The 12,292-nt window shown below is 34.7% G+C and overlaps 2 protein-coding genes across 2 annotated transcripts; both read left to right on the forward strand.

The window, feature by feature from the left end:
- Window positions 1-1,156: 1,156 nt before the first annotated feature.
- On the forward strand, window positions 1,157-5,730 carry LOC111375109. The gene is made up of 9 exons (XM_022997898.1): window positions 1,157-1,200; window positions 2,498-2,529; window positions 2,657-2,682; window positions 3,416-3,475; window positions 3,773-4,886; window positions 4,976-5,115; window positions 5,194-5,262; window positions 5,344-5,542; window positions 5,657-5,730. The coding sequence occupies exons 1-9, from the start codon at window positions 1,157-1,159 to the stop codon at window positions 5,728-5,730; spliced, it is 1,758 nt and encodes a 585-aa protein (XP_022853666.1).
- A 3,273-nt stretch (window positions 5,731-9,003) lies between these two features.
- LOC111375110 lies at window positions 9,004-10,017 on the forward strand. The gene has a single exon (XM_022997899.1). The coding sequence runs from the start codon at window positions 9,004-9,006 to the stop codon at window positions 10,015-10,017; it is 1,014 nt and encodes a 337-aa protein (XP_022853667.1).
- The last annotated feature ends 2,275 nt before the right edge of the window (window positions 10,018-12,292 follow it).

The raw sequence follows: 12,292 nt of genomic DNA on the forward strand, positions 1-12,292 counted from the left end.
TGCTCGAACCCACGTCTTACTAGTTTATATATATATATATATATATATATATATATCCATTTTTAATTTGACTTATAATTTGAGTAAAATCCAGCATTAAATGGTTGAATTTATGTATAATTTCATCTAATTGAAAATTAAGTTGCTAATGATATATTTAGTATGTTACTAAGAGCATACCAGATATTTATCATTTGTCGTATTGAGTGTACCATACAGAATATGTTCGAATATGTTCGAGATATGCTTATCATAAATGAAGATAGAAAAAAGAACAAATGGAAATTGACAAAGTCATATCAATAAAAGAAAACAGATAGCATAATAGAAAGATAACCTGGAAATTATTAATTTCCCTTATTATTTTCGCTATGAAACTTATAGAATTTTTACAAGTAAGAAGCTGTTATTTAGCTTTGAAAATAGCAAGACAGCTAGGTGAAAATATTAACTCTACATTGAAAGTTGGGAAGGGGAACAGCCTATCTAATCTTCTAGCCCTTGAGTCACTGGGAAGATTATTGAAGCATGAATAAACAAAATTAAAGTGGTTTTTATTCTCATGATCCCCCCCTCAAGCTGGTGAGAATTATGGAGTGAACTCACATCTTTTGTTGAATATGAGTGAATGAAGCTCGAGTTGCAATTTGATGAGTTTTAAGAACATATCGTGCAAAGAGAATACCTTGAGCAGTTTTTTCTCGAATGAAATGGAAGTGTATTTCAATATGCTTAGTTTATATGGACATGAAATGCAGAATTTTTAGTCATTTAAAGAGAACTTTTGTTATCACACAAAAGCAAAGGAGTGCATGATAGAGATAAGCCTACATCATGAACTAAAAATGAAAAATCCAAGTAACTTCACTTGCAGTAGAATGTAAGGATTGATGCTAGGATCCGACACTAGTACGATCAACAATAGTTTTTTTTCTTTGAGATCCAAGAAATGCAATTTGCACCTAGATAATTAGTTACACACTAGCCAATTGTATTGCAATGATTGAGTGGACAATGTATCCGATCAGAGTCCCAAAAGGCATAAAAGGCAGGAGAGCTTCGAGTGAGACAACGAATATCAAGATGTATAGTCCCTTGGAGATTACGTTTAACATCTCAAAGATTAGCAGCAGTTGACATTTGAAAGTGCTGGAAAATGGAATTGACAGCACGTGTGATGTCTGGGCAAGTGAAAGTGAGGTACTCGAGACTATGACTTGAGCTCTAAATTTAGCGGCATTCACATATCATAATGAGTAGGAGTTGGTGTCTCTTTGATAGACATAGAGCAGTTTTGCATGCGAGATTTTGCCAATAAAATTCATATTATTTATTTTGTATGCGATAAGAAAATGCCATCATTAAAGCATTTCACTTCAACACTTGAACAATAATTGAGATGACCTAGCTATGATTCTATAATAATTTGTTGAATGGTAGAAGAATGCGATTCTGTAATAATTAATATCTTGTTTAATTTATTTTTACATTACATAGTAAATATATGATTAGCTACTTGGTTTTTAGTTTGATGAAACTATACACAAATTCACCCTTTTAATGCCGAAATGAAAAGATGTATGCCTTTTTTGAGCCAAAGTATGAAAAAAAGAATTACCTTTACGTAATTTATATATTCAAAGCAAGTTGACTACAGAATTGAAAAGGTTAAAACTTCATTTTTTTATCGGAAGTAACTTGTAAGACGTATATCCCTTGTATTGTGTGGACAATAAATACTGTAATCCATGTCTTTTAAGCAAAATATGGCTGGGCCCCATACTTGTTTTGCATACCAGACGTTGGTCCAATCATTATTTAATTTGAGCCACAAAATAGAGTATGACCACTTTTTTTTATGTTGTCAACTTAATTGTCAAATATGTGCAATATGACCACATAGAAAAGATTGAAACATCTTGGGAATGTTTGGCTAAACTTAAACATTTTACTTAAAAGTAAATAATCAAAATTCAAAATAAGTAATTGCATATCCAAATTTGCCTATAAATAAAATATTATCTAGAACTAACTTAACTTACTTTAAACTTATCCAAAGATGCTCTTAATTGTTTCACTTTTCATTAATTTTCAAGAACTGTTTGACCCAAAGGACATAAATTTCAAAAATCTACATAATCTTATTACAATCATTTAATTAAATCATCCTTATCTCTCTACGCTCACTTTAATTACAAGCTATACAGATATGATAAAGATTACCTGTATCCATTTACATATACAATCACCTATATTGACCTATACATAATTGACTCTTTATCTACATGTTCCATGTTGATTATATAAATTTCATCAGGAGCAAGCAGCTGCAGTGCACCATGTTACACTAAATCGGCCGGCTTAGTACTATAAAACCATAAATGTTGCACTCACTTATAGTGAAACATTCCAGTCCTTTTTCCAAAAAAAAAAAAAAATTATGTTTATCAAATAAATCAATAAATAAAAACAAAAGTGTTCATTTTTTTTTCTCCAGCCAGGCTACGACAGGAAATCATCCGTGCAGAGGTAATTTTAATTTCTTTATTTTTTTGGCTAAAAAAATGAAATATTCTCCCACTGTTAAATTATTATTATTATTATTATTATTATTTTCTATCACATTGTTCTAGTTTCTTTGTTTTGGCTGGTACAGATAAAGTTTATGTTAAAGCTACAGAGGTTTTTCAAGGGGGACTTGATAATTTAAGTTCAAATTTCTTTGGTAGAAACTAAAGTGAAAAATGGTAAGACTTGTGCCAGTTCAATTTTTTGCATGTAGTCGTGTGAATTTCCAAGGATAATTAAATTTTTTTTTTTTTTACGTGTGTAATTTGATCTAATACTTATTGAAAAATTTGAGATGTATGTGTCTGTATGAAGGATATTCCTTTAGTATTTTTATTTTGGTACTTGTGATTTGATTTCTAGAAAATTTTCACATGTTGGATCGAAGGTGAAACAATTTGACACAGGCAAAAAGCAAGGTGACACTATAAATTTAGGATTTATTAATTTATTTATTGTGTGTGTGTAAGATCTAATACTTAACGAAAAATTTGTGATGTATGTGCCTTATGAAGGATATTCCTTTAATATTTCTATTTTGATACATGTAATTTGATTTCTAGAAATTTTTCACGTACTGGATCCACCGTGAAACAATATGACACAGACAAAAACTATATGTAGACAAGCATATATCAGAATATATACTAGGACACCTACATAGTCATGCGTGTATTAGTACATAATGGCTATACACGTGTAAACACTAGTTCTAGATGATATGTAATGTTAAAAATGTCCTTTTCTTTTCCATTATAGGTCCAAATTAATGTCACTGGTTGGTGTTAAATACCCTATCGGAACGGAAATTAAATGCTGCAATTAAGAATGTGCTATGTACTTTTAGGAGCGTGTTTGCCACGTGAACACACCCTTAACTTATCTTGGTAAGAATGTATATAAGATTGTGAAATTAGGAATAAAAAGAAAATATCTACGAGTCATGCTCCAAACTGCATACACGTGTCGATAGAATTTGAAAAAACGAATTTTAAGATGGTTTTTTAAGCTGCGACCTTATTCATTGATTGTTTTCTATATTATAATGTTGAGTGGCTTCACGATAATGAAAATACCTTTTTACTCCCAACCTTAGACCTCAAGAACGAATTGAGGTGAAAAGGTTACTTGGTCACTAGTTGCATGACATTGTTATTAGGTATTTAAGGTTATATAACTCGTGCAACTTTGAAGATCTTTTCAGAAAAAGATCATTTTGAAGTCCTGGATCTACCACTCTTTGGCTAATGGAGAGCTGGGTAATGACGCTTCTAATAGGATTGAACAAAAACGTGCTCATCAGTGGTCTATGGATACATCTGAGCAAGAGCTATACAGCAACAAGAAGCAAGCAGTAGAATCTGCTTACGACAAACCTGCTTCAGGAGCTGCAAACATGAACATATCCCTGTTGGGCAACACTTCCAGTTCTCAGTCAGGTCAGATAGGCAACTGCCTATTTCGGCCTAAGCCTATCAGGATTTCAAATTTTGCAGATAAGAATGTTTCCCTCATGGGGGTTCTGAATGTGGGGAAGAAGGGTTCGGAAGGTCAGGTAGAAATTGATTCGTCCATTTGTTTACCAGGGTCTCGTGATGAGGAAGGTCTCTTGTGTCTAAGCATTGGAGGTAGAAACCAGATCGTTTCAGATAATCACGTGTCTGAATTTGTAGGGAAACCCTCTAACCCTAGAGACAAGAATAAAATTATTAGCTCCATCATTCACGGGACGAGTAATGATTTGTCACTTGGACCAACTTATAATACCGATGATGGAAGTGCCATTTTAGTGAATTTAACTGCATTCGGTAAGATAGATAAAAACTTCCTTTCACTGGGACAGGTCTCCAACAAGGGAGATGACAGTTTCATTCTACCGTGTTATCTAGATGACGGGATAGATAATAATCTTCCGTCCATTGGACAACCCTTCGACAAAAAGTTTGGCAACTTTATTCCAACTGGGGAGGGGTTTGAAAAGGGAAATGACAATCTAATGCCAATCGATCCTAATTACTATGGGAGCAATGAAACTTTCGTTTCTATGGACAATTTCTACAATAAAGTAAATGACGCTTATATGTCAGCAGGTCCTACTTATGATAATGGGAGAATAGATACTGCATCAATCACTTCAATTCAAGGTCAGCAGGATGCTACTGTTGCATCACTAGGAACTGTTTACAGTAAAGGAAATTCCAGTTTCCTATCAATGGGCCAAAGCCATAATAAGGGGAATGGCACCACTATACCTTTTGGAGGCTTTCATGATAATCCATCAGCAAGCTATCCCTCTTTCAGGCTCCTAAGCAAGCAGAGTCCTTTACTAAATCATTCCTCAGCTCACAGAAAGATTTTGTGAAGTACGGGTTCCTAAATATAAATTCTGTTTCGGCATGTGCTTCAGGGACAGGGAGTGGCCCCAAGAATAAGAAGAAGACAACTGAAAAGCTCCCTTCAAACAACTTCCCCTCAAACGTTAAAACTTTGTTGTCAACTGGTATATTTGAAGGAGTTCCCGTGAAGTACATTTCGTGGTCTGGGGAGGTGAGATCTGATATTTCTTTTTTCTCCATTCCTTACTATGTTTTTGTTTTTTTAACCACAATATATTTTTGCATGCAGAAAAATCTTAAAGGAGCGGTAAAAGGGACTGGTTATTTGTGTGGTTGCAAGGAGTGCAAGCTTTCCAAAGTAAATATTACTGATAATTATCATTGGATGTTCCATTGCATGTCCTCTCATAACGTTTAGCTCCCAACTTATATTGTGCAGGTTATTAATGCTTATGAGTTTGAGAAACATGCTGGTTGCAAGACCAAACACCCGAATAATCACATTTACTTTGAGAATGGGAAGAGCATTTATGCTGTTGTCCAAGAACTGAAGAGCACCCCTGGGGACATGCTATTTGCGACAATAGAAAATGTGTTTGGATCTCTTGTAAACCAGAAAAATTTGCATACTTGGAAAGGTGAGGTTTTTACTTTCTTAAAAGAAGTTTAGTGTTGTCTTTTATCCCTTAAATGATAAATATTCTTTTCTGTATCTGCATCCCAGACAATCTTACATTTCTTTTTCTTCTCAGATTCGTATCAATCTGCAAACCTTGAAATTCAGCGAATTAATGGGAAGGATGAACCGGACATGCATCCTAAATAATGATGTCGCTTGTGTCTAAATTTTTAAGGTTGGTGGACAGCTGATGTGCTTGTACCTGGTGTGCATGACCTTACCTTATTCGGAACATTAGATATTGATACTGAGAGCCGCTTGCTAAGTTTCGCTTTTAAATGTTATTAGTACTTTCCTATGTTTTCTTTTATAAGATATTTCGTTTGTTAAAAATAAATGGATTTTTACCTAAGTAAAAAAATTATTACTTATTAGGAATAGATTTTATTTCATAGAGTCGTGGATGATTTGGTTTTATTATTATTTCGGCTTCTAAATAAAATATCATGAGCTTGAAAGCATTTGGTTTTGAATCCTTTCATTGAAGACGCGCAAGTCTTCCCTGTATTATGTCATGGTTTGGGTAATTAATCCACGAGGTGCACTTCAGTTTTATGGCATATGCATCTGCTTAAAGATTGAAATGAAACAAATTTAAGACAAGATAGGAATCTGGAAAATGGTACTTATACTGGCCCTATTCTGATTCAAACATGAGAATTGCCCGATGTGATTTGTATAACAATATGCATTGTATTAGGAAGGGTGGATAATATGTGATGCATGGCGTTAGGCATTAGTGCCTTCTTCTAGTTTGTCAAATTTGTGGGGGTAAATTAGACGTTGGTCCAATCTTTTTTATTTCTAGTCACAAATGTGAAAAATTTTAAATGGACAGGGCAGACAGAGCATTAGGCCCTATCCATTGGCACAGACCTCCTGCCAATAGGGGGCATACTGGACGAACAGGGCTTACATGACCCTATTCGTATAGCAGGCCTCCACAAATATAGAGTAGGACCATGTTTTATAAGTTCTCAACTTATTTGTCTAACATGTGCATAGTGACAAAAAGAAAAAGATTGAAAAGAATTGGCGAATATTTGGCTAAACTTAAAACATTTTGCTTAAATGTAAATAAACGAGATTCAAAATAAACAATTACATATCCAAATTTGCCTATAAATATTAGAGCATTGCTTTCTATATAGGCCCTGTTTTCACATGGCCTATACAGAATACTCACAATGCATGGGGGGGGGGGGGGTTTTTTTTTTTTTTTTTTTTAAAACCCCCCCCCCCCCCCCCCTTCACTTCCTCAAGTAACTCTAAATATTATCACCATCATTGCTACTATAAAAAAGTGAATATGCCAGTTACTATTCATTCAGAACGTATTTTACTTTTGCATTTTACCCTCAAATATTTTACCAATCCCTCTTTCCTCAAAGAAAGCAACAAATGACTTGGGCGTAGGCATTCCAACCAATTTTTTGTGGAATTTTTTGCCCTTGCATAAGTTTGCTGGGTCCCACATCTGCAAAGTTTGTGGCAAGAAAAGGGACAACAACTACAGTTGTTGGCCAAAAATTGCTTGAAATGTCCAAACTATCCTTGTGATGGTGTAAAATTTAAAAAAATTTACGGATGTCATAGTATTTTCATCAAAGTTACTTGTTCAGAATGTCAAAAATTGCTGCAGTGATTTTTTTTATAAACTCCGCGCAGCGCGGAGAGTTATCTCTGCATTGCACGGAGGGCTTTTTATTAATATTTTTTTGCTTTTTTTTTCAGACATATTTTTGATAATTTGATCATAACTTTTGCTATGGTTATTAGAATTGCGCTCATGACCCCAATTCGTAAAGCTCTTTCCGGCACGCACATTATGGCCACCAAGTTTCATTGGGTGGGCATTGTTTTCAAGGTCAAAATCTGTTTTTTTCCTTCCAAATCCCCAATTATAGTTATTTTATTCCTTTTATCACATCTTTTATGAAAACATACTTTCTATGTCATATATACATTTATCCTACGTTAAAAAAAACAAAAATCATTAACATTAAACACATAATTTTTTTTTAACAAAATGATGTAATATTTATTGATAAAATTATCGCACAAAAATAAAAAACATTAATAAAATAATTTATTTTTTTAAGAAAAAAGATGAGTTATACGCATTTTTTAACACACACGTTTGATGTATGTTTAACTATTTTCGATATTCATTTAGATCATTCGATGTATCTGTAACATAGTTCTCAAAATAAGTTTCGAGAGAATATCGAAAATTTATGCATTTGACTACTGTCGACCGTAATAAAATATTAATAGCTCGTTTGATGTCCCTTTTTTAACCAAAAAAAAAATAACTTTTTGAAATACTGATTTAATGGAGAATATGTGGTTAAAAATAAAGATAAGTTTTGAATTGTGTGTAATATTATTTTATTTTAAAATGTATGATTAAAAATAAGAGAGAGAAAAATGTATTCTGAAATAAATGGGAATCAAACAAGGTCTAAAATTTAAATACAATAACTTATTTTTTTTGAAATTGAACATATATAATTCTGTTATAAAAAGTAAAATGTACTCACCAAATGATATTTTTGCTAAGTTTGTATAGTTTAAAGGAAGAGCACAAGTTTCAATCTTTGTAATTGCATTAAACCTGCTAATATATATATATATATTTCTTTTTTTGTTTAAATGCTGTCACAAATCAATAGTTGCCTTAGTGGTCACATTTTCGACAAGTTGAACTAAGCTTCGGAAGTTCGAATCTCGTTGGCACCATTCATTATTGCATTAATTTTGGTAAAAATAGTATAACTAAAAATATTTGTACTGTAGATTCAGTTGGTTGGAAAAAAATTCAAACTCGGGACCTCAAGAATGCGTGTGCAAGCTTTAGCCAACCTGTCGTGAAGAAATGTTGGAGATAAAAGTGAATTATCAGTAAAATAATATAAAACATTGACTGTCAACCCAAAAAAAAAAAATGGCGATAGGCGGATCCAGCACGCGTGGCCGCAGGAGCTCGCTAAGTGCTGGATCCGCCACTGGTCATGATGGTCAGGAAAAATGTCAAAATAACCACAAACCAGATGCTAATGAGCTATTAATATTTTATTACAGTCGACGGTAGTCAGTACATAGTATGGTTATTTTTGTGTATTAAAATGTCCATCAGAGTATGGTGATTTCAGTCAACAAGTAAGGTGTTGTTAGATGGTAGTTGTTGACTAGAAACATGGTAGAAAACTATTGTAATATATATATGTTTGGAACCAGTCGAACCGTGCTGTAGCTGGTTATTTTTCATCCTAAATACAAGTCTTTCTCTTCCACTTTGTTGACATTATTCCATCAGTGGTATCAGAGCCACTTTGGCCTTAGAACACGAAGAAAGGAAGGGCAGACACAGGTGAGAAAATCAGAAAATAACCACATATAAACTGGTGAGTGTGAGTAATGGCCTCTGGTGGTTTCACAGCTCCTCTGCCTTCAATATTTGCTGGAGAAAACTATGATTTCTGGGCTGCAAAGATGAAAGCATATTTGAGAGCTTATGATTTATGGGAAATCACAGAAAATGGCACTGAACCTCCACCACTTAGAGCAAATCCCACAATTGCACAGCTGAAGCAACATAGTGAGGAGATTGCTAAGAAATTTAAGGCTCTTTCTTGTATACAATCTGCTGTCTCGGATGCCATTTTCACAAGGATTATAACTTGTGAATCTGCAAAAGAAGCCTGGGATAGGCTAAGGGAGGAATTTCGAGGCAATGAAAGGACAAGACAGATGCAAGTGCTGAACCTAAGAAGGGAGTTTGAAACTCTGAAGATGAAGGAATCAGAAATTGTCAAAGAATTTACTGATAGACTGATGAAGATAGTTAACCAAATTAGGTTGCTAAGTGATGACTTGCCAGACAGGAGAGTAGTAGAGAAGGTCTTGATCAGCTTGCCCGAAAAATTTGAAGCCAAGATCTCCTCACTCGAAGATTCGAGGGACCTGGCTAGTATGTCTTTGTCTGAGCTTGTCAATGCTCTTCAAGCCACAGAGCAAAGAAGATTGATCAGACAAGAAGAGCAAGTCGAGGGAGCCTTGGTTGCTAAAGGAAAATACAAAGCACAAACTAGTTATGGGATGAAGAAACCATTTAATGAGAAGAAGGGTGCTGAATGCAGCAAGAATCCTGTTGAAAGAAAGAAGTATCCACCATGTCCTCATTGTAAAAAGATAGGACATTCACCTAAATGGTGTTGGTTCAGGCCTGGAGTACAATGTAGGGCTTGCAAACAATTTGGTCACATTGAAAAGGTATGTAAAAGTAAGAAGGAGAAACCGGACCAGCAGCAAGCTCAACTTGCTGAAAATCGAGAAAACCAACAGGAAGAACATCGTTCACAGCAACAAATTCAAATGTCAGCAGCAATGATGAAGCTTGGCTGCTTGACAGTGGATGCACTCACCATATGACATCCAACTTAAGCATCTTTACCAAGATGGATGACAAACTCACGTCAAAAGTTAAAGTTGGAAATGGTGAGTTTGTTGAGGTAAAAGGTGCTGGAGAAATTGCAGTACAGACTTCATCAGGTACCAAGCTCATATCAGATGTTTTATATGTGCCTAATATTGATCAGAATTTGATTAGTGTTGGTCAATTGATTGAAAAAGACTATACACTTATATTCAAGGATAATAGATGCACCATATTTGATCCACAAAATCAGGAAGTCATGAAAGTAGGAATGAGACATAGGAGTTTTCCATTGGAGTGGAAAAATGTCAGTGATCAAGCACTAACAACCACAGTAATTGAATCATCTTTATGGCACAAAAGATTTGGACATGCTAGCTATGCATCACTTAAGTATTTGCATGATTCGAAGCTTGTAGAAAATATGCCTGAGATTTGCAATAATGATTGTGTGTGTGATGCATGTCAATATGGAAAGCAAACTAGATTACCATTTCCAAAAAATCAAGCAAGAAGGGCAACAAAGAAACTTGAATTGGTGCACTCAGATGTTTGTGGACCTATGAGAACCTCAACCATGAATGGCAACAGATATTTCATCCTTTTTATAGATGATATGTCAAGAATGTGCTGGGTATATTTTTTGAGAATGAAATCTGAAGTAGCAGGTGTGTTTAGGAGGTTTAAAAATTGGATAGAAACTGAATGCAACAGCAAGATAAAGTCCATCAGATCAGACAATGGAACAGAGTATTGCTGTGGCCAGTTTGACAAATTCTGTGAAGATACGGGGATCAAACATCAGTTAACTATACATTATTCTCCCCAGCAAAATGGTGTTTGTGAAAGGAAAAATAGAACGATTATGGAGATGGCCAGGTGTTTGATGTTTGAGAAGAATATACCTAAGGAATTTTGGGCAGAAGCTGTAAATACTGCTGTGTATTTACTTAACCGATTGCCAACAAAATCCTTAGATAAAAAGACTCCATATGAAGCCTGGTATGAGAAGAAACCTGATGTGTCTCATCTGAAAGTGTTTGGTAGTATATGCTTCATTCATATTCCTGATGTAAAGAGGGATAAATTGAGTCAAAAGGCTGAAAAAGGTGTGCTGGTTGGTTTTTGCAACAATGCTAAGGGATACAGAGTTTTTATCCCACAAAGCAAGAAGATAATATCCAGTAGGGACATCAAAGTTGATGAGGGATCTACATGGAATTGGGATGCAAAATCAGTCACTCGACTTCAAAATCCTAGAATTACTCCACAACCAGATGATGATGATGATAATGAAGTAATAGAGGATGCTGAGAGTGACACAGATTCTGAAAATGTGGTGATAAAAACTAGATCACTGGAAGACATATATGCTAGATGTAATGTTGCTGCTATGGAGCCTTCAAACTACACTGAAGCAGCAAGATCAAAATGGTGGATGGATGCAATGAAAGAGGAACTAAACATGATTGAGAAAAATGGAACCTGGAAGCTGGTTGATAGACCAGAAAATAAGCATGTAATTGGTGTAAAGTGGGTGTATAAAACAAAGCTGAATCCAGATGGTTCTATCAACAAGTTTAAAGTAGGCTGGTCGTGAAAGGATACTCTCAACAATATGGAATTGATTTTACTGATACTTTTGCACCAGTGGCCAGGTATGAAACAATCAGATTGTTATTTGCAATGGCTGTTCATAGAGGTTGGAAAATCTATCAATTGGATGTTAAATCGGCATTTTTGAATGGACACTTGGAGGAAGAGATTTTTATTGAACAACCTGAAGGTTTCCAACTTGAAGAGGCAAGTGAAAAAGTCTATCTATTAAGGAAGGCCTTGTATGGACTTAAACAGGCTCCTAGAGTGTGGTATAGCAGGATCGATGAGCACTTGAGCAAACTTGGTTTTTTGAGAAGTGTGAATGAACAAACCTTGTATATAAGGCAAGAAGAGAACGAGATGATCATCATCTCATTGTATGTGGATGATCTTCTAATCACAGGAAGCTGCTATGCAAAGATCAATGAAGTAAAAGATGAATTGAGAAAGGTCTTTGAGATGACTGATTTGGGAGAAATGCACTATTTCCTTGGCATGGAAATATTTCAAATTCAAAATGAGATATTTCTTGCTTCAATGCTAAATTAAAAGATATTGCGTCCCTTAATCTGGATTGTCACATTTCATCATCCTAGCGCAGATATTACAAAGTTATCTCCAAACTTCACATTAGTTCTAAAGCATTCAGCCAAGCAACAGAAAATACACTTA

The sequence above is a fragment of the Olea europaea genome, unplaced genomic scaffold, assembly GCF_002742605.1.
Source record: "Olea europaea var. sylvestris unplaced genomic scaffold, O_europaea_v1 scaffold134, whole genome shotgun sequence".
Taxonomy (NCBI): domain Eukaryota; kingdom Viridiplantae; phylum Streptophyta; class Magnoliopsida; order Lamiales; family Oleaceae; genus Olea; species Olea europaea.

Coding starts and splice junctions, on each gene's coding strand:
- LOC111375109 (XM_022997898.1), top strand. CDS start 1,157: ATGGAATTGACAGCACGTGTGATGTCTGGGCAAGTGAAAGTGAG. Junction 3,476..3,772: donor GTAAGAATGTATATAAGATT/GTGAAATTAGGA, acceptor AGATCTTTTCAG/AAAAAGATCATTTTGAAGTC. Junction 5,263..5,343: donor AGGAGTGCAAGCTTTCCAAA/GTAAATATTACT, acceptor TATATTGTGCAG/GTTATTAATGCTTATGAGTT.
- LOC111375110 (XM_022997899.1), top strand. CDS start 9,004: ATGGCCTCTGGTGGTTTCACAGCTCCTCTGCCTTCAATATTTGCTGGA.